This window comes from Pristiophorus japonicus, chromosome 14 (assembly GCF_044704955.1).
Source record: "Pristiophorus japonicus isolate sPriJap1 chromosome 14, sPriJap1.hap1, whole genome shotgun sequence".
Taxonomy (NCBI): Eukaryota; Metazoa; Chordata; class Chondrichthyes; family Pristiophoridae; genus Pristiophorus; species Pristiophorus japonicus.
This window is the reverse complement of record NC_091990.1, coordinates 165,041,007-165,066,422: the sequence shown is the minus strand read 5'-3', so window position 1 is coordinate 165,066,422 and position 25,416 is coordinate 165,041,007. Positions and strand designations below refer to the sequence as shown.

The 25,416-nt window shown below is 46.4% G+C and overlaps 1 protein-coding gene across 2 annotated transcripts in view; it reads left to right on the top strand.

Moving 5' to 3' along the window:
• Positions 1 to 25,416, top strand: part of gtf2h1 (general transcription factor IIH, polypeptide 1) — a 95,693-nt gene that overhangs the window by 62,336 nt on the left and 7,941 nt on the right. For both annotated transcript variants that reach the window (XM_070898656.1, XM_070898657.1), the window contains 2 exons: positions 14,459 to 14,574; positions 16,451 to 16,543. In XM_070898656.1, coding sequence (XP_070754757.1) covers positions 14,459 to 14,574; positions 16,451 to 16,543 — 209 coding nt within the window. The remainder of the gene's footprint in view (positions 1 to 14,458; positions 14,575 to 16,450; positions 16,544 to 25,416) is intronic.

Here is a 25,416-nt window from a genome sequence, read left to right as displayed (position 1 = left end):
TTGCAGCTTGTGTCCTGAAGACTGGCTGGCTTCTGTTGCTCTTTTGATTTTGTTCCTGTACTGCTTTCTCCTTGAAAATGGCTCTTTATACCAAAAGCCAACTTGCAACCTTGAAACAGATTTAACACGATGGCAGCATCAAATGTGAACTCTTGATGGCTAATTGTCCCTCATTTGGGGTCATTGTCCATGATTACTTTGGCCCCCGCCTGTCTGTAGGGTGAGGTCCTTTACAATGTAACCTTCCCAAGGTGACTTAATTGTTGGTTCCTATTAGTCCTCGGCCAGGCCAACATCCCCAGCACTGAAGCACTGACCACACTTAATCAGCTCCGCTGGGCAGGCCACATTGTCTGCATGCCAGACTCGAGACTCCCAAAGCAAGCGCTCTACTCTGAACTCCTTCACGGCAAACTAGCCAAAGGTGGGCAGAGGAAACGTTACAAGGACACCCTCAAAGCCTCCCTGATAAAAATGCAACATCCCCACCGACACCTGGGAGTCCCTAGCCAAACACCACCCGAAGTGGAGGAAGTGCATCCAGGAGGGCGCTGAGCTCTTCAAGTCTCATCGTCGAGAGCGTGCAGAAATCAAGCGCAGGCAGCGGAAGGAGTGTGCGGCAAACCAGTCCCACTCTCCTTCCCTCAACGACTATCTGTCCCACCTGTGACAGGGACTGTGGTTCCCATATTGGATTGTTCAACCACTTAAGGACTCACTAAGAGTGGAAGCAAGTCTTCCTCGATTCCGAGGGACTGCTATGATGATGATGATGAATTGTTAGTTTCTAATAGCATTCATATTCCAGTGATTCAAGATCCGGTCCATTGTCTCGGCCTGTCCTGATAGCAGCCTTGCTGGAGCCATGGTCCAAGATACGCTTTCTTTAACAATGTAACCCCTTAAGGTAAATGAATCATCATCATCATGTTAAGAGGCTCCTGAGGTTATGGAAATGGTCCACGTTGTTCAGGGCCGTGCCGTAAATGAATATGTGAATGTTTCTGTACCTTTTCAGACAGAAACCGTTAAAGGTGTGAATGTCTGTCTTCTGGTGCCCTGATGATGTCCAATCTCTCGATGAGTCATAGTTTTGCTGCAATGACCATTGAATGTGTGAATGGCATTGTCTGGTGATTTAGACCGATGGCAGATATCCCATATCATTGGGCCCAAGTTTCCACAAGAAAAAAAACGGGCGCCCCTCCGAGCTGGGCGCCCGTTTTTCGCGCCTAAAAAAATCCTCGGTATTCTCCACCTACTTACAGGTCCTCTGGCCATAGGCGCAGACAGCACGAGCTGTGGGGGGGTGGAGCCAGGTCCCGGCGCTGAAAACAGTGCCGGGACTTCTGCACATGTGCGCTACAGTCGGCACGCAAGTGCAGTAGCTCCAGGTGCCGAACTGTGTGGGAGGGGCCCAAAGCACGCAGCCCCTAGCCCTGGCCCAATGGCCTCACTGGGGCTGCGTGAATAAGGCTCCTCCCACGGCCAGCTCCTGCTCCCCCCCGATGACCAGACCCGCCCCGACACTCGCCCCCCAGACCCGACCCAACAACCTGCTCTCCCCCCCCGGTGACCCGACACCCGCGCGCGCCCCCCCCCCCGACCCGACACCCGCTCTCCCCCCACCCCCCGCCCTGACACGACACCCGCTCCCGACACGACACCCGCTCCCCCCCCCCCCCAACCCGCGCTCCTGTTCCCCGACCTGCCCCGCCCGCTTGCGCTCTCTCTCTCTCTCTCTCTCCCTACCTCTCTCCCTCCCCCTCTCTCTCTCTCTCTCCCTCCCTCCCCTCTCTCTCTCTCTCTCTCTCCCTCCCTCCCCTCTCTCTCTCTCTCTCTCTCTCCCTCCCTCCCCTCTCTCTCGCTCCCTCCTCTCTCTCTCTCCTCCCCCCTCTCTCTCTCCTCCCCCCTCTCTCTCTCCCTCCCCCTCTCTCTCTCCCTCTCTCCCTCCCTCCCTCTCTCTCCCTCCCTCCCCTCTCTCTCTCCCTCCCTCCCCTCTCTCTCTCTCTCTCTCTCCCTCCCTCCCTCCCCTCTCTCTCTCTCTCTCTCCCTCCCTCCCTCCCCTCTCTCTCTCTCTCTCTCTCCCTCCCTCTCTCCTCTCTCTCCCTCCCTCTCTCGCTCAGCGGCACGAACGGCTGCAGAATTCTCCCTGGCTGAAACACTTTCACACAGGTAGGAAGATGGTTTATTTAATCTTTTCTTGGCTTATAAATGTTTATTCAGGTTAGATTTATTTGTATAATATTTGTAGAAGTATAAATAAGGATTTATTGTAGAATTTAATGACTTCCCTTCCCCTCCCCCCCCCCACCTCGTTCTGGACGCCTAATTTGTAACCTGCGCCTGATTTTTTAATGTGTAGAACAGGTTTTTTCAGTTCTACAAAAATCTTCACTGGCTCCATTCTACTTTAGTTTGGAGTACATTTTCACTGTGGAAACTTTCAAATCAGGCGTCAGTGGCCGGATACACCCCCTTTAGAAGAAAAAATTCTGTTCTAAACTAGAACTGTTTTACCTGACTAGAACTGCAGAAAAAAAAATGTGAAGAATTGCGATTTCTAAAATAGTCCGTTCTCCACCAGTTGCTCCTAAAAATCAGGCGCGAATCATGTGGAAACTTGGGCCCATTGTCTCTCGCTGTCTGATGGTTTGGCTGCAATGTTTGAATTAACCCTTTCCTGCCCAGCTCTTTTTGCGGGCTGTAATGCAGTTCTGGATTTTTATATTTAATAGTCCAATTTTTACCGTTGTGTGTGGGGGGGAAGAGAGGGAGAAAGAGGAACGGATCCTACACCTCGGGGTGGTCACCATTGCACAGTAATCTTTTCTGCAAGTTGGTTCCAGCGTTTCTTTTATTTTGGAGGAACTTTTGTGTGACCTCTGCTGGCGTTCAGCTCATGTCATCTGGCCTCAATTGCAGTAACCAGTGCCTCCACTTCAGCCTGTAAGAAATTCTTGGTCCTTGCATCTTGTATTGCAGCTCCGATTTTTCCAATGAGAATTAAAGTTCTCTCACACAGCTGGCTCTTTTAAAAATGGCCGAATGCAGACCGGGAGCTGTAGTGGGCATGCGCGCCCATAGCAATCACGTCAAAAACGTCCTTTTTTTCCTGTGCATGCGTAGAAGGGGCGGGCATAGTTTTTTCAGTGCAGACATTAGGCTGCACTCCCCGAAGCTAAAGGACAGGCTGCGTGGCGCCAATTTCAAAAATTAGATCGGGGAAACTTGCTAGTTGATTTTTTGGAGTAGTTGGGGCCAAAAAAAACAGGCGTAACTCTTGCAGTACGCCAAAAAACGGCATTGGGGAAAATTGAGCCCAACATCATCTGTCAAAGCTGCAACGAGTCTTGAAAGAATATAAAACATTTTAATGAACTTTACACACAAAATTGAGTGTTAAAAACAATTTTTCCCCCTAAGTTTCAAATAATATTTTGGAAGAAATCAAAACAAAAATCTATTTTCCCCTTCTGAATAAGTTTCAACTAGGTCTTGAAGACAAAACGCTTTTAAAGAGGGTCTGAAATGCTTAAAATATTTTAACATTGAAATTTCTCTCTCTGATTTGGAACAATCGACAAGTGAGTAACTACACAAACATGCAACCGTGCTGCTGGGGTAGGGAAGGGGAGGGCAGGGGAGGATTTGTAGGAGTTGCATATTATTTTTTGATTGACTTAAATACATCATTAAGATGTTTAGGAAGAGAACCAAAAAAGGGGAAAAAGGCGCACCATTTTATTTTGTCTGTCGTTCTATAGTGCTAACAAGTCCCAGGAATAATGTAAATAAAGATTTCCTTGTAAACGTTTGATGGAGTATTAATAGAAACACGAGTTACGTAATGATGTATAAAAATTGCAGGAAGCTACTTTAGAAGAAACTACTTTGTTTATTGAGACACAGAAAATACTTCAATTAAACTAATGTATAATTTTGATTTGGTATAAATGTTTGAAATAGGAGATTAAAAATTGAGAATTCAATGAAGTTTGTTTCCCACTATTTAATTGGGAAGTACCTAAAATAATGCAACACTTTTCTTGAAAAGAGCAGGGATTAATATTATGGAGAATGTTTGAGAGAAAAATAATTTACGAATTTCGCTTATAATAACATCTTTACGTCAACATATTGGTAAACATTTCCAAGTCAATCTGATTGGTTCTCCTGTCCAAGAGGAAAGATGACTTTGTTTCTGTTAAATCACAGCTTCTCCTTTTATTTTTAATTCGATGACTCATTGGGCCCAAGTTGCCACAAGAAAGAAAACGGGCGCCCCTCCGAGCTGGGCGCCCGTTTTTCGCGCCTAAAATGGCACCTAAAAAAATCCTCGGTATTCTCCACCTACTTACAGGTCTTCTGGCCCTCGGCGCAGCCAGCACAAGCTGTGTGGGGGGGCGGAGCCACAGTGCCGGGACCTCTGCACATGCGCGCTACAGTCGGCACGTAAGTGCAGTAGCTCCAGGCGCCGAACTGTGTGGGAGGGGCCCGAAGCACGCAGCCCCTAGCCCTGGCTGAATGGCCTCACTGGGGCTGCGTGAATAAGGCTCCTCCCACGGCCAGCTCCTGCTCCTCCCCCCCCCCCCCGCCGACCAGACACCCGCTCCCCCCGCCCCAACCCGAGACCCGCTCCCCCCGACACCCGCTCCGACCCCCGCTGAGACACGACACCCGCTCCCCCTCGCCCCGAAACCCGCTCCCCCCCCCCCCCCCGGCTGACCCGACCCGCGCTCCTGTTCCCCTCCCCCCCCCCCCCTCTCTCCTCACCCCCCCCCGCTCTCTCTCTCTCCTCACCACCCCCCCGCGCTCTCTCCCTCCCTCTCTCTCTCTCTCTCTCTCTCTCTCTCTCTCTCAGCGGCACGAACAGCTGCAGAATTCTCCCTGGCTGAAGCACTTTCACACAGGTAGGAAGATGGTTTATTTAATCTTTTCTTGGCTTATAAATGTTTATTCAGGTTAGATTTATTTGTATAATATTTGTAGAAGTATAAATAAGGATTTATTGTCGAATTTAATGACTTCCCTTCCCCCCCCACCTCGTTCTGGACGCCTAATTTGTAACCTGCGCCTGATTTTTTAATGTGTAGAACAGGTTTTTTCAGTTCTACAAAAATCTTCACTTGCTCCATTCTACTTTAGTTTGGAGTACATTTTCACTGTGGAAACTTTCAAATCAGGCGTCAGTGGCCGGACGCGCCCCCTTTAGAAGAAAAAATTCTGTTCTAAACTAGAACTGTTCTACCTGACTAGAAATGCAGAAAAAAAAATGTGGAGAATTGCGATTTCTAAAATAGTCCGTTCTCCACTAGTTGCTCCTAAAAATCAGGCGCGAATCATGTGGAAACTTGGGCCCATTATGTGTGTGTTTTTTGCACTTGTGAATAAATGCTGCATTTCTGACAGCTGATTCAAGAAGACAGTGTTTACATAGAAACAAAGAAAATAGGTGCAGGAGTAGGCCATTCGGCCCTTCGACCCTGCATCACCATTCAATATGATCATGGCTGATCATGCAACTTCAGTACCCCATTCCTGCTTTCTCTCCATACCCCTTGATCCCTTTAGCCGTAAGGGCCATATCTAACTCCCTTTTAAATATATCTAACAAACTGGCCTCAACAACTTTCTGTGGTAGAGAATTCCACAGGTTCACAATTCTCCGAGTGAAGAAGTTTCTCCTCATCTCGGTCCTAAATGGCTTACCCCTTAACCTTAGGATGTGACCCCTGGTTCTGGAACTCCCCAGCAATGGGAACATTCTTCCTGCATCTAACCTGTCCAATCCTGTCAGAATTTTACATGTTGCTATGAGATCCCCTTTCATTCTTCTAAACTCCAGTGAATATAAGCCTAGCCAATCCAGTCTCTCCTCGTATGTCAGTCCTGCCATCCCAGGAATCAGTCTGGTGAACCTTTGCTGCGCACTCTCAATAGCAAGAATGTCCTTCCTCAGATTAGGAGACCGAAACTGTACACAATATTCAAGGTGTGGCCTCACCTAGGCCCTGTACAACTGCAGTAAGACCTCCCTTATAAGACCTTCTCCGCAATATTAATGGAAATGATTGAAGTTGGAAATATGGACACCAGTTTTGTTCAATTTTTAATGCTGTGAACTAAAGAACTACACGTTATATTTTTGTTGTCTGGTTACATTATGATATTGTAATTACTTATGTGGACATACAGCACGTCGATGTTGTGTATCTGTAAAGCATGCACTCCCATGTTCCGCCACCAGGGAGCACATCCCCCTGAAGTCCCAAGGGATCCCAGCATCCCTTGGGAGCATTGTACTGGAGTGTCTTAATAAAGACTGAGGTCACGGTTACTTTAATCTACCTATGTGCAGCCTCATCTGTGTTAGGAACACAATAACTGGCGACGAGTATACAAATCCAACGCAAAGATGCAGCAAACTGTGGACATCCTGGAGAAGTTCTCGGAGGGTGAGGACTGGGAAGCCTATGTCAAACGGCTAGACCAGTACTTTGTAGCCAACGAGCTGGATGGAGAAGGAAGCGCTGCAAAAAGGAGAGCAGTCCTCCTCATGGTCTGCGGGGCACCGACCTACAGCCTCATGAAGAATCTTCTGGCTCTGGTGAAACCCACAGAAGTCATATGAGGAGCTGTGTACACTGGTTCTGGAGCATCTTAACCCGAGGGAGAGCGTGCTGATGGCGAGGTATCGGTTCTACATGTGCCAGCGATCTGAAGGTCAGGAAGTGGTGAGCTACGTCGCCGAGCTAAGGCGACTTGCAGGACAATGTGAGTTTGATGGCTACCTGGAGCAGATGCTCAGACTTTTTTGTACTGGGCATTGTCCATGAGACCATCCTACGAAAACTTTTGACTGTAGAGACACCGACCCTCAGTAAGGCCATTGCGGTAGCACAGGTGTTTATGTCCACCAAATAAATCTCTCGGCACACAAGTGCTAGCAATGTTCATAAATTAACTGGAACTGTGTTTGTGAGCAGAAATGTACAGGGCAGAACCCACGAGTCTGCAACTGCCAGCAGGCCTCAGGTGACCCAGATGACTCCGTCCCCAACAAAGGATAAATGCAAGGCAATTCACACCTTGTTGGCATTGCAGATGTGAGGGAGAGAGTGGAAATCGAGCTGGACAGGCTGCAATGTGAGGGCATCATCTCCGCAGTGGAATTCAGCGAGCGGGCCAGCCTGATTGTTCCAGTACTCAAAAGTGATGGCACGGTCAGGATTTGCGCCGATTATAAAGCAACTATTAATCGTTTCTCGCTACAGGACCAATACCCGCTACCTAAGGCAAACGACCTATTTGCGACGCTGGTAGGAGGCAAGACGTTCACCAAGCTCGACCTGACTTTGGCCTACATGACTCAGAAGCTCGGAGTCTTCGAAGGGCCTCACCTGTATCAACACGCACAAGGGACCGTTCATCTACAACAGATGCCCGTTTGGAATTCGGTCGGCTGCAGCGATCTTCCAGAGAAACATGGAGAGCCTACTCAAGTCGATACAACGCACGGTGGTTTTTCAGGACGACATATTGGTTACAGGTCGAGCACCTACAAAACCTGGAGGAGGTCCTCCACCGACTGGATCGCGTAGGGCTGCGGCTGAAGAGGTCAAAATGCGTCTTCATGGCAACAGAAGTGGAGTTTTTGGGGAGAAAGATCGCGACGGACGGCATTCGGCCCGCAGGCGCCAAGACTGAGGCTATCAGGAACGCGCCCAGGCCACAGAAGGTCACGGAGCTGCGGTCGTTCCTGGGATTCCGACTATTTTGGTAACTTCCTACCGGGGTTAAGCACCCTCTTGCATGTGTTATTGCGTAAAGGTGAGGACTTGGGTATGGGGTAAAAAAACAAGTAATTGCTTTTGAGAAAGCCGGAAACATTTTATGCTCCAACGAGCTGCTTGTATTGTATAATCCATGCAAAGGACTTGTGCTAGCATGTGATGCGTCATCGTACGGAGTCGGGTGTGTATTACAACAAGCTAACGTTGCGGGGAAGTTGCAACCTGTCGCCTATGCCTCCAGGAGCTTGTCTAAGGCTGAGAGGGCCTACAGCATGATTGAGAAAGAGGCATTAGCATGGGTGTTCAGGGTAAAGAAAATGCATCAGTACCTGTTTGGCCTCAAATCTGAGCTGCAAACCCATCACAAGTCCCTCATATCCCTGTTCGCTGCAAACAAGGGGATAAATACTAATGCCTCAGCCCGCATACAAAGGTGGGCACTCGCGCTATCAGCATATAACTATACCATCCACCACAGGCCAGGCATCGAGAACTTTGCGGATGCTCTCAGTCGGCTACCATTGCCCACCACGGGGGTGGAAATGGCGCAGCCTGCAAACTTGTTGATGGTGGCACAGCCCACAGACTTGTTGATGGCCATGGAAGCGTTTGAAAATTATAAATCACCTGTCACGGCCCGCCAGATTAGGACTTGGACCAGCCAAGATCATCTGCCCCTAGTAAAAAAAACTGTGTACTGCATGGGAGCTGGGCCAGCATCCCCATTGAAATGCAAGAGCTAATCAAGCCGTTCCAGTGGTGCAAGGACAAGCTGTCCATTCAGACAGACTGCCTGTTGTTTGGTAACCGCGTAGTGCTACCCAAAAAGGGCAGGGAGACGTTCATCTCAGATCTCCACAGCACACACCCGGGTATAGTAATGATGAAAGCGATAGCCAGATCCCACGTGTGGTGGCCCAGTATCTACTCTGACTTAGAGAACTGTGTACGGCAATGCAGCGTGTGTGCTCAGTTGAGCAACGCGCCCAGAGAGACACCACTAAGTTTGTGGTCCTGGCCCTCCAGACCATGGTCAAGGATCTATGTCGACTATGCGGGCCCGTTTCTCGGTAAAATGTTCCTGGTGGTGCTGGATGCTTTTTCAAAATGGATTGAATGTGAAATAATGTCGGGAAGCACCGCCACCGCCACCATTGAAAGCCCGAAAACCATGTTTGCCACCCATGGCCTGCCTGACATACTGGTCAGTGACAACGGGCCATGTTTCACCAGTGCCAAATTTAAAGAATTCATGACCCGCAATGGGATCAAACATGTCACCTTGGCCCCGTTTAAACCAACCTCCAATGGGCAGGCAGAGAGGGCAGTACAAACAATCAAACCGAGCCTCAAACAAGTCACACAAGACTCACTCCAAACCTGCCTGTCCCGACTACTGCTCAGCTACCGCACGAGACCCCACTCACTCGCACGGGTGCCCCCGGCTGAGCTACTCATCAAAAGGATACTTAAAACCAGACTCTCGCTGGTTCACCCCAGCCTGCATGATCAGGTAGAGAGCAGGCGGCAGCAACAAAATGTAAACTATGGTCCCACCACTATCACAGGAAATTGATCTGAATGACCCTGTGTATGTGCTAAACTATGGACATGGTCCAAAGTGGATCGTGGGCACGGTGATGGCTAAAGAAGGGAATAGGGTGTTGGTAATCAAACTAGACAATCGACAAATTTGCAGAAAGCACCTGGACCAAACGAGGCTGCGGTTCACAGACTGCCCTGAACAACCCACAGCAGACACCACCTTTTTCGAGCCCACAACACACACCCAAAGGATCAACGACACCACCCGGACCAGGAAATTGAACCTATGACGCCCAACAACCCAGCAAGGCCAGGCTCACCCAGCAGCCCTGCAGGGCCAACAACACGCCAGCCCAGCGAGGGCACAGCCAACACACCAGAACAGACATTTGTACAAAGTCGATCCACCTGGGGAAAAAAAAGCTCCCGACCGCCTCACCTTGTAAATCGTTTTCACTTTGACTTGGTGGGGGGGGGAGGGGGGGGAGAGAGAAAGTGATGTGTATCTGTAAAGCATGCACTTCCATGTTCCGCCACCAGGGAGCGCATCCCCTGAAGTCCCAAGGGTTACCAGCATCCCTTGGGAGCACTGTATCTAAGCCGGCCCCGAAGGCCTGTTCCTCACTCTGGAGTGTCTTAATAAAGACTGAAGTCACTGTTACTTTAACCTCCTTGTGTGCAGCCTCATCTGTGTTAGGAACACAATAGTCAGCACCATAGGGAAGCCGCTGCTTGTGCAGCCGTTGCTATAGTGACGTGAGGGATGGGCTAATACGTTGAAAACTTTAAATTTAATTCAAATTGCACGAATAGATCATCACCATCATCATAGGCTCCTGTCATGGTGTGGGTGATGCGCACGACCTTGCCGTCCCTCGTTCAGGCGATGACTTAGTTGAGCAAGTGCCAGTGTTTGGAGCGAGCGTGTTGCCACGATGCCTTGTACTTGTCCCTCTGGCGGAACAAGGTGTTGGTGATGACAAGGTCGTGTTCTAGGCATTTTGTCAGGAGCAGGGTACCGCTGGAGTTGGTTTTCCCTTCCCCCCCCTCTGCCGATCACACCCCCCCCAGGAGGTCTGTGTCCTTACCGACTCTGGCGTTGAAACCGCCGAGGAGGATCAGCTTGTCACCCGTTGGGACTCGGGACAGGGATTGTTCGAGGCGGGAGCAGAATTCCTCTTTGGCTCATCTGTTGTGTCACGTATTGGGGCGTACGCATTGATAACTGTGGCGCACTGGTTCCGGGATAGAGTGAACGAGAGAGTCATGAGATGTTCGCTTATCCTGGAGGGGGGAGTCTCTGAGGTGGCCCACCAGCTTGTTCTTGATAGCAAAACCAACTCCATGGAGGCGGTGTTCTTCCTCTGGTTTGCCTTTCCAGAGGGTGCTGTAACCACCACCTTGTTCTTTGAGCTGGCCTTCCCCTACCCGCCGGGTCTCTCTTAGGGCAGCGATGTCGAAATGTCTTAAGTTCCTGGGCAACGATGGCGGTGCGGCGTTCTGGTCTGTCGCTGTTGGGCTTGTCCACGAGGGTCCTGACGCTCCAGGTCACGAGCTTCATTTTGAAGGGTGGAAGATGCCCGTGCGTGAGTTCTTTTAACGTGGGGTGGCCGTTGCACTCCGGCCACCACACGGGCTTAGCAGAGCCGCTGGCCCCACTCAACTGCGGAGCCCCTGGCGAGCACGTGGTGCGCATAATGGCAGTGGCCACTCTGACCTCTCCTCCTTCCACCAAGTGGACCTCTGGCCATCCCAATGCCTGCCCTCAGTCAGGAGCTGATACCTGGGAGAGGGAAGCATTACCTCCAATCTCTCTCCACCACTCCATGCCTCCGCTCGCTCACCATCTCACCGAAGGGCTCTGCTCAGTGCCGAGCTTACGGCTCACATCCCACCGTCGGCAACTAGGCTCATACAGTAAAGCCTGGTCTCCAGTCATCTTGGACCCGCTTGCCACTGGACCACGACCAAGACGAATAGATGTGCCTCTTTCAGCTCGCCTTGGGCTTTTGAATTGTTTGTTGCGTAACGGTGTAACCGAGCGTTTCTGAAGTGTCATGCATTATTACGCAGTTAATTTATATCGCAGTCATTTCTGACAAGTAATTAAAAACAAAAGTTTTTACATGTCTAAATAAAAGCTTTGAATTAATTCTACTGTAAACAAACTTGCACAATGGGCATGTAAATGACAAATTAATTTCAATATAGATAAGTGTGAGGCGGTGTATTTTGGTAGGAGAAATAAGGAGGCTATCAACTCTTGGAAAATAAGAGTCTAAGTAGAGTAAAGATGCAAAGGGATCGCGGGATATAGATTCACAAATCATTAAAAGTAGCAACGCAGGCTAAAAACGAAGGAATGCTTCTGGAATGTGTTCACTTTGTTAATATTGCACAATTGCTAAAGCTTAAATTCTGTAACCTTCTGTATAATTCTGAACTCTCATAATAGTCTGTAGACATTTTAAAACAGTGGAATAATACAAAAAAAGCTGCCAGCAATGTATAGAAGCACAGAAGCACGGGTTCATTTCTAGAGGAATAGAATTCAAAACATTTATATAGCGCCTTTAACGTAGTGAAACTTCCCAAGGCGCTTCACTGGAGTATTGAGATAAAAATTTGACACCGAACTGCATAAGTAGAAATTAGTGCAGGTGACTAAAAGCTTGGTCAAAGAGGTAGGTTTTAAGGAGCGTCTTGAAGGAGGAAAGAGAGACGGAGAGGTTTAGGGAGGGAGTTCGAGCTTGGGGCCCAGGCAACAGAAGGCACGCCACCAGTGGTGGGGCGATTATAATCGGGGATGCTCAAGAGGGCAGAATTCGAGAAGCGCAGACATCTTGGGGTGGGGGAGCTGGAGGAGATTACAGATAGATAGGGAGGGGAGGCAAGGCTATGGAGGGATTTGAAAATGAGGATAAGAATTTTGAAATCGAGGCATTGCTTAACCGGAAGCCAATGTAGGTCAGTGAGCACAGGGAGTGATGGGTGAGCGGGACTTGGTGCGAGTTAGGACACGGGCAGCTGAGTTTTGGATCACCTCCAGTTTACGTAGGGTAGAATGTGGGAGGCTAGCCAGGAGAACGTTGGAATAGTCAAGTCTACAGGTAACAAAGGCATGAATGAGGGATTCAGCAGCGGATGAGCTGAGGCAAGGGCGGAGACAAGCGATATTACAGAGGTGGAAATAGGCGGTCTTGGTTATGCTGCGAATATGTGGTCGAAAGCTTATTTCAGGGTCAAATATGACACCAAGGTTGCGAACAGTCGGGTTCAGAAAAGCAGAGAAGTTATGTTAAAGTTGTGTAGATTTGAGAGGGTGGGGTGACAATATGGCATTACTGTATATATGCTTTTAAGTAGGTGTTATTGCTGTAAAATTTGCTCACGGACAAAAAGGTCACACTCAGTACCAAAAAAAATTAGAGAGAACATTGGAGGCAAGTATGATGGTTGGGGGTGAAAGTACAGAGGGTACGAACTGCAAATGGGAAGTACTTTTCTCCCGGATAGTCAGCAGTGTCCGGGTGATCAATCTTCAGTTCCTGGTGACTCCGGGACAATTTGGGCAGGTTGGCAACCCTTACTGTTATGCCAAGTGGAAAATCATCATTGCCTACAGATTTAACCCCCCCCCCCCCCCCCCCACCAAAGTCCATCTGAAAATTTCCACTCTATTTAATTTATCAACTCCAGAATGATGGTAAGCTTGAGCATGTCCATTAAATCATGATTGCTCCATTTTCAAATTGTTATATCCATCTCTGGTCATAACTAATTGGAACAAAAGTGCAATTAAAAGACACTAAATCATAGATGTCAAGATTCATGATTGAATGTACCCATGAAAGAAGCATTGCTCCTCCTACACAGTAGCAGCACGGGTAGATGAGGTGGTTAAGAAGATATACAGGATACTTTCTTTTATTAGCTGAGGCACAGAATAAAAGAGCCAGGGAGGTTATGCTTGAACTGTATAAAACACTGGTTAGGCCACAGCTAGAGTACTGCGTGCAGTTCTGGTCACCGCACTCCAGGAAAGATGTGATTGCACTAGAGAGGGTACAGAGATGATTTACGAAGACGTTGCCAGGACTGGAGAATTTTAGTTATGAGGAAAGATTGGATAGGCTGAGGGGAGATTTAATTGAGGTGTTTAAAATTATGAGGGGCCGAGAGAGAGTGGATAGGAATGAACTATTTCCCTTAGCAGTGAGGACAATAACCAGTGGGCATAGATTTAAAGTAATTGGTGGAAGGATTAGAGAGGAGTTGAACATTCTTTTCACCCAAAGGGTGATGGGGGTAGGGAGCTCATTACCTGAACGGGTGCTTGAGACAGTAATCCTCAACGCACTTGGCTGTGCACTTGAATTACCATTACCTACAAGGCTACGGACTGAGAGTTGGAAAGTGGGATTAAGCTGGCCAGCACAGACTTGAATGGCCTTCTGTGCTATAAGCTTCGATGATTCTATACATTGCTGGCAGCTTTTTTTGTATTACTCCACTATTTTAAAATGTCTGCAGACTATTATGAGAGTTCCAAGTTATACAGGAGGTTACAGAATTTAAGCTTTTGCAATTGTGCAATACTAAGAAAGTGAACACATTCCAGGAGGATTCCTTTGTTGAAGTTACTGTTTATTTTCACTTACCAGACACCGGCTGCTGGTCAGAAAGGCAAGAGTTTTGAAATTCTCAAAACAGGCAGGAAATTTCCTCATGGCTGGTCCACGCTGTAATTTCACCAAAAAGTGCAGCGAGCCATATTTCCGGCAAAGTTACAGTGACCAGGCAAGACCAGCTATGAGGAAATTCCAGATTGCTTATGGGAATGGGAGGCAAGAAATGGTTGAGAATGATGACTGGCATGTTCTTCAAGCAGCAGGTAGGCAGTTTGGATCATGGGGCCAGGAAATGCAAATACTGACTTGAGGTGCGCAGGCACAAAGCATCGTTACAGTGCCCAGGAGATTGATCCTCAGTTTTGCAATAATCCCAGCCAATCTGGGAGGGTCGGTAACTCTAGCCTTATTTCACGCCAGTTAAAGGTGTGTGACCCTGGGAACCTTAAGTTGTGCTTTGCTCACTTTGTGTTGCCTTTGTTGCAGAGATGGTGCCAAGTGATGTCCAGATGGAACTCAAACACTTGTACGTGGCTGTAGCAGAGTTATTGAGGCACTTCTGGTCCTGCTTTCCTGTTAACACGCCATTCCTTGAGGAGAAGGTGAGTTTGGTCAGGTCCTCCTCGTGTTAGAAAGAGTTAAGGCCAGCAGTCTACACCAACTTTAATACCGCTCAGTCTATGCACTGTTTTGGGAGCTAAAAGCATCATAGGCATTAGGTTTTAAAAACCATATTCACTTAGGAGTATGTTAAATTTTCAAATTCTGAAACGAATCAGAAATTTTACCCAAGACCTATTACTAGCTGATAACTAACGGGATATGTTTGCTCATTTAAAAAAAAAAAAATTAGTTAATGCTTTTCATTGTGATAAAATATTTCCATGGATCCAACCTTGAAGAAATTAAAAGAAGGTTTTATCCTATTCTATTCCCAACTCCTAGTCATCATGTTTTCTACTTCTGTTTTTTATTTTACTTCTCCATATCCCCTGCGTGTACTCTCCTTTTAAACCAGCCTGTGCCCACCTTAAAACTTGTTTCACTGTATTCATGTTGTACCAGAATCTGTCTTTAAACTACCTAAGGTAGTTATTTTTTCTTTCCAGATATTGAATGAGCTGCTGTATATTTGCAGTATTTATTGTTTTAATTATGGATAGTATAAAGCCAGGTTCCTTATGGGCAAGGATCCAGATTTCACAACTGCCTGGATTTGGCACTAAATTTGCAAACTCCATTAGAAAGGCCACAAGGTGGCTAGTATTAAAAAAAAAATAGAAAATTGCAGTTGTAGTTGAAGGTGCTCTTCTGAGGGGACTCTGGTATATGCTGGAGCAAAGTGGAGGGAATGTGACTCTATCTAACTGCTGTAGCTGACCTGGTGGGAGAGATTGACCCTGAATGGAAAAAGTGTTCCCTGTTTCTCAGTATTGGGATCTTTTCCTTTTGTCTATTGCAAAAATGTAAGAAGGAAGAATAAAGGAGCAGTGTTGCAGATTGACTAATGCCGCATGTGCTGCTGATGTGGTTAGATTACTGAGAGCGCCCAGACAGTTTAACTTCTCAATGTGGGAATTGTCTGCATAATAACTTCCACAGAAAAACTTTTCTGTGCATTTCCATCATCATCATCATCATCATAGGCAATCCCTCGTATCGAGGATGACTTGCTTCCACGCCAAAAAGGGATGAGTTCACAGGTGTTTCAATAAAGGACCTAATATTCCAGGTCCCGAACTCCATCCTGACGGGTGGAAGATGCCTGTGTGTGGATTTTTTTAACGTGGGGTGGCCTTTGCACATCAGCCACCACGTGCATTTCCTTAATCAGCTTGCTGCTCCTGAAGGTGCTGATTCTCACTGTGGTGCAGCTTCATGGGCACTAGCAACCCCCTCCTACCTCACATAAATGACCATTTTTCATGTGAGCCTAGCCAGTGAGTGTCGACAGGCTATTTGACCATGGGGTGCATTGCAGCTGAGTTCAGCCCTATCCTCGAGGATTTTCTGCACAGAGTATTCCAGGTATTTGTCATTGGATAATGGTCAGGAACATGAATCCTCATTACCCTCCCAACAGCAGCTGAGGAACACTGAGCCCATTTCTGGTTCCTCAAGGGCAGCCTCTTGGGTGAGATCAACTAATGGTGCGCACTGTGCCTCAAATCTTGAACTTTTCTGGTTGCCTCTACCTTTATGTTGCTAAATATCATAAAATACGATATTAACTTGCATATAGGGCGCCTTGTCTTAAAGCAAGTAAACAGTAAGTTGGGGTGTTCTTGAAAGCCTATATAAACGTTAAAAGAAGTGAAAGTCCAGGCTGAAAAACATTCGCAAAACGTATTGGAAGAAATATTAACTTTTGATCTCACAGTGGCCCCAGTGCTTGGAGAATTCCTGTAATCCTTGCTGGCCTTTAGCAGGAGCTTGCTGATGGAAGGGGTGTAACCATTGTTTTATCTGCTGTGACAGGTCGGGAAGATGATGAATAACCTGGAGAGATTTCAGATGACAAAACTCCGGCCGTTCAGAGAGAAGCTGCAGAAGCTATACATCAGTACAAACGTGAGTCTCGGCGGTTGTCACACCACACATGGTTGTGCTGGTGAGCGAGAGAGAGAGCAACAAGCTTTGCTGCCAATTTCATCTTTACGTTGTCTCAGACATCCAGCCACGGGAGGAAGTTCCCACTCCCAACACATTCAATGTTGTAGGCTGCTTTTGCCTTGGCATGAAATACACAGTATTTTACAGCATGAACGGTGGTCCATCAGATCTTTCGGTATTCACCCATAGTGCCTGTCTGTAGTAGCAGGTGTTACAATGGTGCTTTTATACTGCTTATATGTCCTCAGCAGACATGCGCTAATTCCGGTGGCACATTATCAGTATAAAGAGGGGAGTTGCACTTATGGTATCTATGTTCCTGTTTTTTCTTGGGTCCTCCGAGGCATTGTAAAATGCAGGCCCCCATTCTGCTGACTCTCCAGAGGGTCCATCGGGACCATCAGCAAGAGAAAAGGCACTCATTGATCATGGATTTCTGTCACCGCACCATTTTCCTGGCACCCTAAAGTCAACTAAAAGCACCTTAAAGTTGGACCACTCTTCTCTCTTGTGACTCTTGGTGATATGAGTGGTCACACAGGAAGGTAAAGAGACTGCAGTACCAGTCTTTCAAAACCTCCCTTCAATGGTCCCTTGAAGGAGGAGCAAATTTGGAGAGATGCAAGACCTATAGAGTAGTGGTAATGGGGGACTTCAACTATCCTAATACAGACTGGGATAGTGAGAGAGAGCAAAGGGCAGAGAAGGGAAAGAATTTCTGAAGTAGGAGAACTTTCTTGATCAGTAAGTTTCCGGCCCCACAAGGGGGGAGGCATTGCTGGATCTGGTTCTGGGGAATGAGGTGGGGCAAGTGGAGCAAGTGTCAGTAGGGGAACATTTAGGGAACAGTGATCATAGTATCATAAGGTTTAGATTAGCTGTGGAAAAGGACAGGGAGCAATCTAGAGTTAAAAAATACTTAATTGGAGGAAGGCCAATTTCAGTGGGATGAGAACGGATCTGGCCCGGGTAAATTGGAATCGAAGATTGGCAGGCAAATCTGTAGTGGAACAATGGGCTGCCTTTAAAAGAGGAAATATTTCGGGTACAGTCAAGGTACATTCCCACGAGGGGGAAAGGTAGGGCAACTAAAGTCAGAGCTCCCTGGATGATGAAAGGGATAGAGGATATGAAGCAGAAAAAGAGCACGCATGACAGATGTCAGGTCGAGAATACATCTGAGAATCTGGCTAAATATAGAAAGTTCAGAGAAGTGAAAAAAATAAGAGGGGATAAGAGAGGGTGTGAGAATAGAATGACAGCCAACATAAAAGGTAAGCTAAAAGTCTAATATAGGCATATAAATAGTAAATGGGTAGGAAGAGGATGGGTTGGGCCGATTAGGGACCAAAAAGGAGACTCATGGAGACAGAGGGTACGGGTGTGGGGTACTAGATCAGTACTTTGCATCTGTCTTCACCAAGGAAGATGCTGCTGCCATAGACGGTGAAGGAGGAGGTAGAGAAGATACTGGATGGGATCAGAATTGATAAAGACGGGGTACTAGAAAAGTAGTTAAGTCACCAGGATTGGTTGGGAGGCATCCTAGGACGCTGAGGGAAGAAATCGTGGCAGTACTGGCCATAATCTTCTAATCCTCTTCAGATTACAGGGGTGGTGCCAGAGGACCGGAGAATTGCAAATGTTGCACCCTTGTCAAAAAAGGGTGTAAGGATAAAGCCAGCAAATGCAGACCAGTCAGTTTAACCTCGTAAGTGGGGAAGCTTTTAGAAACTGTAATCGGGGACAAAATTAATAGTCACTTGGACAAGTGTGGATTAATTAAGGAAAGCCAGCACGGATTTGTGAAAGGCAAATCGTGTTTAACCAACTTGATGGAGTTTTTTGATGAGGTAACAGAGTTGATGTGGGCACTGTGGTTGATGTGGTGTACATGGATTTCCAAAAGGCGTTCAACAAAGTGCCACATAATAGGCTTGCAGCAACGCTGAAGCTCATGGAATAAGAGGGACAGTGGCAGCATGGATACGGAATTGGCTCAGTGACACTGTTTGGTGGTGAATAGTGGTTTCTCGGACTGGAGTAAGGTATACAGTGGTGTTCCCCAGGGGTCGGTACTGGGATCACTACTTTTCTTGATCTATATTAATTACTTGGATTTGGGTGTATAGAGCATAATTTCAAAATTTGCAGATGACACAAAATTTGGAAGTATAGTGAACAGTGAGGAGGATAGTGATATACTTCAAGAAGACATAAGCTAGTGGAATGGTCTGATGCATGGCAGGTGAAATTTAATGCAGAAAAGTGCAAAGTGATACATTGTGGTGTTGAAGGTGGCAGGGCAAGTTGGGAAAACAGTTTAAAAAAACTTATGGGATCCTAGGCTTCATGAGGTATAGAGTACAAAAGCGTGGAAATTATGATGAACCTATATAAAACACTGGTTCGGCCTCAATTGGAGTATTGTGTCCAATTCTGGGCATCACTTTAGGAAGGATGTGAAGGCCTTAGAGAGGGCGCAGAAAAGATTTACGAGAATGGTTCCAGGGATGAGGGACTTCAGTGACGTGGATAGACTGGAGCAGAGAAGGTTGAGAGGAGATTTGATAGAGGAAAAATCATGGGTCTGGACAGAGTAGATAGAGAGAAACTGTTCCCATTGGTGGAAGGGTCGAGAACCAGAGGACACAGATTTAAGGTGATTGGCAGAAGAACCAAAGACTATGTTAAAAAAAAACTTTTTTTAACGCAGCGAGTGGTTAGGATCTGGAATATAAGAACATAAGAATTAGGAACAGGAGTAGGCCATCTAGCCCCTCGAGCCTGCTCCGCCATTCAACAAGATCATGGCTGATCTGGTCGTGGACTCAGCTCCACTTACCCGCTCTCTCCCCGTAACCCTTAATTCCCTTATTGCTTAAAAATCTATCTATCTTTGACTTGAAAACATTCAATGAGCTAGCCTCAACTACTTCCTTGGGCAGAGAATTCCACAGATTCACAACCGTCTGGGAGAAGAAATTCTTTCTCAACTCGGTTTTAAATTGGCTCCTCCGTATTTTGAGGCTGTGCCCCCTAGTTCTAGTCTCCCCCACCAATGGAAACAACCCCTCTGCCTCTATCTTATCTATCCCTTTCATGATTTTAAATATTTCTATAAGATCACCCCTCATCCTTCTGAACTCCAAGGAGTAAAGACCCAGTCTACTCAATCTATCATCATAAGGTAATCCCCTCATTTCTCGAATCAGCCTAGTGAATCGTCTCTGTACCCCTTCCAAAGCTAGTATATCCTTCCTTAAGTAAGGTGACCAAAACTGCACGCAGTACTCCAGGTGCGGCCTTACCAATACCTTATACAGTTGCAGCAACACCTCCCTGCTTTTGTACTCCATCCCTCTCGCAATGAAGGCCAACATTCCATTTGCCTTCCTGATTACCTGCTGCACCTGCAAACTAACCTTTTGGGATTCATGCACAAGGACCCCCAGGTCCCTCTGCACCACAGCATGTTGTAATTTCTCCCCATTCAAATAATATTCCCTTTTACTGTTTTTTTTGTCCAAGGTGGATGACCTCTCACTTTCTGACATTGTATTCCATCTGCCAAACCTTAGCCCATTCGCTTAACCTATCTAAATCTCCTTGCAGCCTCTCTGAGTCCTCTACACAACCCGCTTTCCCACTAATCTTAGTGTCATCTGCAAATTTTGTTGCACTACACTCTGTCCCCTCTTCTAGGTCATCTATGTATATTGTAAACAGTTGTGGTCCTAGTACTGATCCCTGTGGCTAACCACTGATTTCCAACCGGAAAAGGACCCATTTATCCCGACTCTCTGCTTTCTGTTCGCCAGCCAATTCTCTATCCATGCTAATACATTTCCTCTGACTCCGCTTACCTTTATCTTCTGCAGTAACCTTTTGTGTGGCACCTTATCGAATGCCTTTTGGAAATCTAAATACACCACATCCATCGGTACACCTCTATCCACCATGCTCGTTATATCCTCAAAGAATTCCAGTAAGTTAGTTAAACATGATTTCCCTTTCATGAATCCATGCTGCGTCTGCTTGATTGCACTATTCCTATCCAGATGTCCTGCTATTTCTTCCTTAATAGTTTCAAGCATTTTCCCCACTACAGATGTTAAACTAACCGGCCTATAGTTACCTGCCTTTTGCCTGCCCCCTTTTTTAAACAGAGGCGTTACATTAGCTGCTCTCCAATCCGCTGGTACCTCCCCAGAGTCCAGAGAATTTTGGTAGATTATAACAAATGCATCTGCTATAACTTCCGCCATCTCTTTTAATACCCTGGGATGCATTTCATCAGGACCAGGGGACTTGTCTACCTTCAGTCCCATTAGTCTGTCCAGCACTACCGCCCTAGTGATAGTGATCATCTCAAGGTCCTCCCTTCCCACATTCCTATGACCAGCAATTTTTGGCATGGTTTTTCTGTCTTCCACTGTGAAGACGGAAGCAAAATAATTGTTTAAGGTCTCAGCCATTTCCACATTTCCCATTATGAAGTCCCCCTTTTCATCTTCTAAGGGACCAACATTTACTTTAGTCACTCTTTTCCGTTTTATATATCTGTAAAAGCTTTTACTATCTGATTTTATGTTTTGCGCAAGTTTACCTTCGTAATCTATCTTCCCTTTCTTGTTTTTTTAGTCATTTTTTGCTGTTGCTTAAAATTTTACCAATCCTCTAGTTTCCCACTAACCTTGGCCACCTTATACACATTGGTCTTTGATTTGATACTTTCCTTTATTTCCTTAGTTATCCACGGCTGGTTATCTCTTCTCTTGCCGCCCTTCTTTTTCACTGTAATATATTTTTGTTGCGCATTATGAAAGAGCTCCTTAAAAGTCCTCCACTGTTCCTCAATTGTGCCACCGTTTAATCCTTGTTTCCAGTCTACTTTAGCCAACTCTGCCCTTATCCCACTGTAGTCCCCTTTGTTTAAGCATAGCACGCTCGTTTCTGACACAACTTCCTCATCCTCAATCTGTATTACAAATTTAACCATATTGTGATCACTCATTCCGAGAGGATCTTTTACGAGGAGATCGTTTATTTTTCCTGTCTCGTTACACAGGACCAGATCCAAAATGGCTTGCTGCCTTGTAGGCTCTGTTACATACTGTTCTAAGAAACAATCCCGTATGCATTCTATGAATTCCTCCTCCAGGCTACCCCCTGCGATTTGATTTGACCAATCGATATGTAGGTTTAAAATCCCCCATAACTACTGCCGTTCCTTTTTCACATGCCTCCATTATTCCCTTGATTATTGCCTGCCCCACCATGAAGTTATTATTTGGGGGCCTATAAACTACGCCAACCAGTGACTTTTTCCCCTTACTATCTCTAATCTCCACCCACAATGATTCAACATTTTGTTCATTGGAGCCAATATCATCCTTCACAACTGCCCTGATATCATCCTTTATTAACAGAGCTACCCCACCTCCTTTCCATTCTTGCCTATCTTTCTGAATCGTCAGATACCCCTGTATATTTAATTCCCAGTCTTGGCCACCTTGCAACCATGTTTCTGTAATGGCACAAATCATACCCATCTATAATGATTTGTGCCGTCAACTCATTTACTTTATTTCTAATGCTGCGTGCATTTAGGTAGTGTTTTCATCCTAGTTTTTAAACCATGATTTTTAGTTTTTACCCCTCCTGCAGCCCTTTTATATTCAGTGGCCCTTTTTGTTTGTTGCCTTTGGTTTCTCTGCCCTCCACTTTTACTCATCTCTTTCCTGTCTTTTGCTGCCTGAGAGGATGGTGGAGGCAGACTCAATCACAGCTTTCAAAAGGGAATTGGATAAGTACCTGGGAGAAAAGAATTGCCGGGCTACGGGGAAAGGGCGGGGGAGTGGGACTGGCTGTGGGGTGTTCTTGCTCAAGCCGGGACGGGCTCGACGGGCCAAATGGCCTCCTGTTCTGTAACCTTTCTATGATTGAGCCACGCAGCGATCATCAGATCCCACGCAGCTGGCTCATTGGCGTTGTAATTGCATAAACCGGGCATGTGTGGTATTTTGATTGGGCCGTGTAGCCCCTTAAAGGGGCTGTGCACCCCTCAAAAATTAGCAGGAACATTGCTCCCTTTGCTCGTTTACAGCTTTCCCTGCCAGGCTTGATTCCAATACACCTGAGCCAGATCCCTTTTCAACTCGCTAAATGTAGCCACTCTCCAGTTGAGTATTTTCACACATTTGATTTTTTCCTTGTCCTTTTCCAGAACTACTCTAAACTTAATATTGTGATCATTGTTTCATAAATGCTCCCCCACTGAGTCATGCTCCAATTGCCCCACTTCATTCCCCAGAACTAGATCCAGCACAGCTTCCTTCCTCGATGGGCTGGAAACACACTGATCAACAAAGCTCTCTTGTACACATTTCAGGAATTCCTCCCCTCTCTGCCCTTTACCCTGTTACTATCCCAGTCTATATTCGGATAATGGAAGTTCCCCATTATTACTACACTAATGTTCTTCTTTTCTGGAATGTGTTTCTCTATCTCCTGCCCACGATTTGGTGGCCTGTAGTATACATCCAGCAGTGTAATCGCTCCTCTAATGTTCCTTAATTCTAACCAAATAGATTCTGACTTTGAACCCTCAAGTGCATTGTCCATTTCAGCTTCTGTAACAGTGTCTTTTATCAATACTGCCACCCCATCCTATTTTTTTTTACCCTATCTTTCCTGATTACATTGTAGCCAGGAATATTAAGTGCCTATTTCTCGTTTGAGCCAGGTCTCCATTATTGCCATTGTATCATAATCCCATGTGGCTACTTGTGCCTGCAGCTCACCGACCTTATTTACCACGCTCCAGGCATTTACGCACAAACTTCAAACCCATTTTAGTCTGCCTTGCATTCCCCCTTCCCCCCCCCCCTCCCCCGTCTTGATCCCTCCTATTTCTGAACTATTCTTTATTCTAATGCTCTTTGTCTCTCCCTGTCCTCTGTGCATCTTGTATCTCCTCTCCAATGCTTCAACCTGCTGCCCCTCCCCTCTGCCAACTTGGTTTAAACTTCTATAATTTTAAACTCGCTTACTTACAGTAAAACTAGAAATGCCGTCTTGTCCCATATTGTGTGCATCACTGGTTCTCAATCATCGAATCAGAGAAATTTACAACACTGAAGGAGGCCATTCAGGTCATTGAGTGGTTTACAAAGCCTATCTAGGTAGGGCATGGTAAGATAGAAGAGCTAACATCAGTGGGAGAGCTTAACTAATTCAGTCTGATACTGGATTGTGATATTGTCTGACATCATGATCTCAGACTTCTGAACAATTGCCCCTATTGCAATTGTTTGGCCAGTTTAGGCTGATTTTGAATAGGGAGTAGCTACCTTTACAGCATAGATAATGATTTGTGTATCTTTATTGCGCTTTATTATCCTTGAGAAAGCTATATTCTCCACCCTCTCTCTGGCTGCTGATCATGGGGCACAGATGGAGCTTAAACTCTCCATGTGCAAAGTGAACATAAACCAACTGAAGCTGTGCCTAACCTTGCAAATCTTTCCAAGTTTGGTTCATGGCTTATATTAACTCGAGAGGTCACCTTGATGAAACTTGTTAAATAAGTGAATAAAGACTCTGTGACATGATCAGAATGCAGAACAATATAAACTGTCATTCCCTTGCGAGCTTCTTCAGTCCACCAAATTAGACTCCTAGCTCAAAGTCTGGCTTGAGTGGACAAATAGAAGATTTGAATTGGAAATCGATTCATTTCCATGATTGAACTATCGCCGATATCTTCACAATTGAGCACAATGCAAAGACTAATACAATCTCACATTTTGACGAGTGTCTACCCCCAATGACCCAGGACAACAGAGCAGTGACCTTTCCTACCAAGCCCATCCCTCCCCCATCAAAGTTCAGTGTGCTAATTTCCAGAGCTTATCTGAAAACCTATTTATTCGGTCAGCCAAATACACAGCATGCACCCAGTGTGGGGTGGGAATATTTATGCAGCATGAATACCAGTTTCTCTCTAACCTCCTCTAGCCCTACAACCTTCCGAGATCTCTCCATTCCGCCACTTCTGGCCTCTTGTACATCCCTGATTTTCTTCGCTCCACCATTGGCGGTTATGCCTTCAGCTGCGAGTCCCTAAGCTCTGGAATTCCCTCGCTAAACTTCTCTGCCTCTCTACCTCTCTCCCCTCCTTTAAGTTGCTCCAGAACACCTACCTTTTTTGACCAAGCTTTTGGACACCTATCCTAATCGCTGGCTCGGTCTGATTTTGTCTGATAAAATTCCTGTGAAGTGCCTTGAAATGTTTTACTACATATATGAATGCAATAGTGGTTAGGTCTGGGGAGGGGATATTTATACAGCATTGATTTGATGTTGAGCTGGTGATGAGATATTTATACATGAGGTTTCGGCAGTATTTCTCTAAGATGTGGTTATTTAGTGCCAGTGTTTTTTCACTGGTGGCAGGCATCCTCTGGCACCTCATCCAGTGAGGTGAGTATTGTCAAGATCATTGAACCATAGAATGCGTCGAAGTTGAGTGCAATCCAGTTTTTAAAAATTCTTTCATGAGGTGTGGGCATTGCTGGCAAGGCCAGCATTTATTGCCCATCCCTGATCCTTCTGGGGGAGATGGGACCTGTACAAACCGGGCGGGTTGCACCTCAACAGCGCCGGGACCAATATCCTCACGGGGAGTTTTGCTAGTGCTGTTGGGGAGAGTTTAAACTAGCTTGGCAGGGGGATGGGAACCTGAGAACAAATTCAAAAGGGAAGGAAGTAAAGCAGAAATTGGATAGCAAGAATCTAGAAAGCGAATCTGTAAGACTGAGGAAACG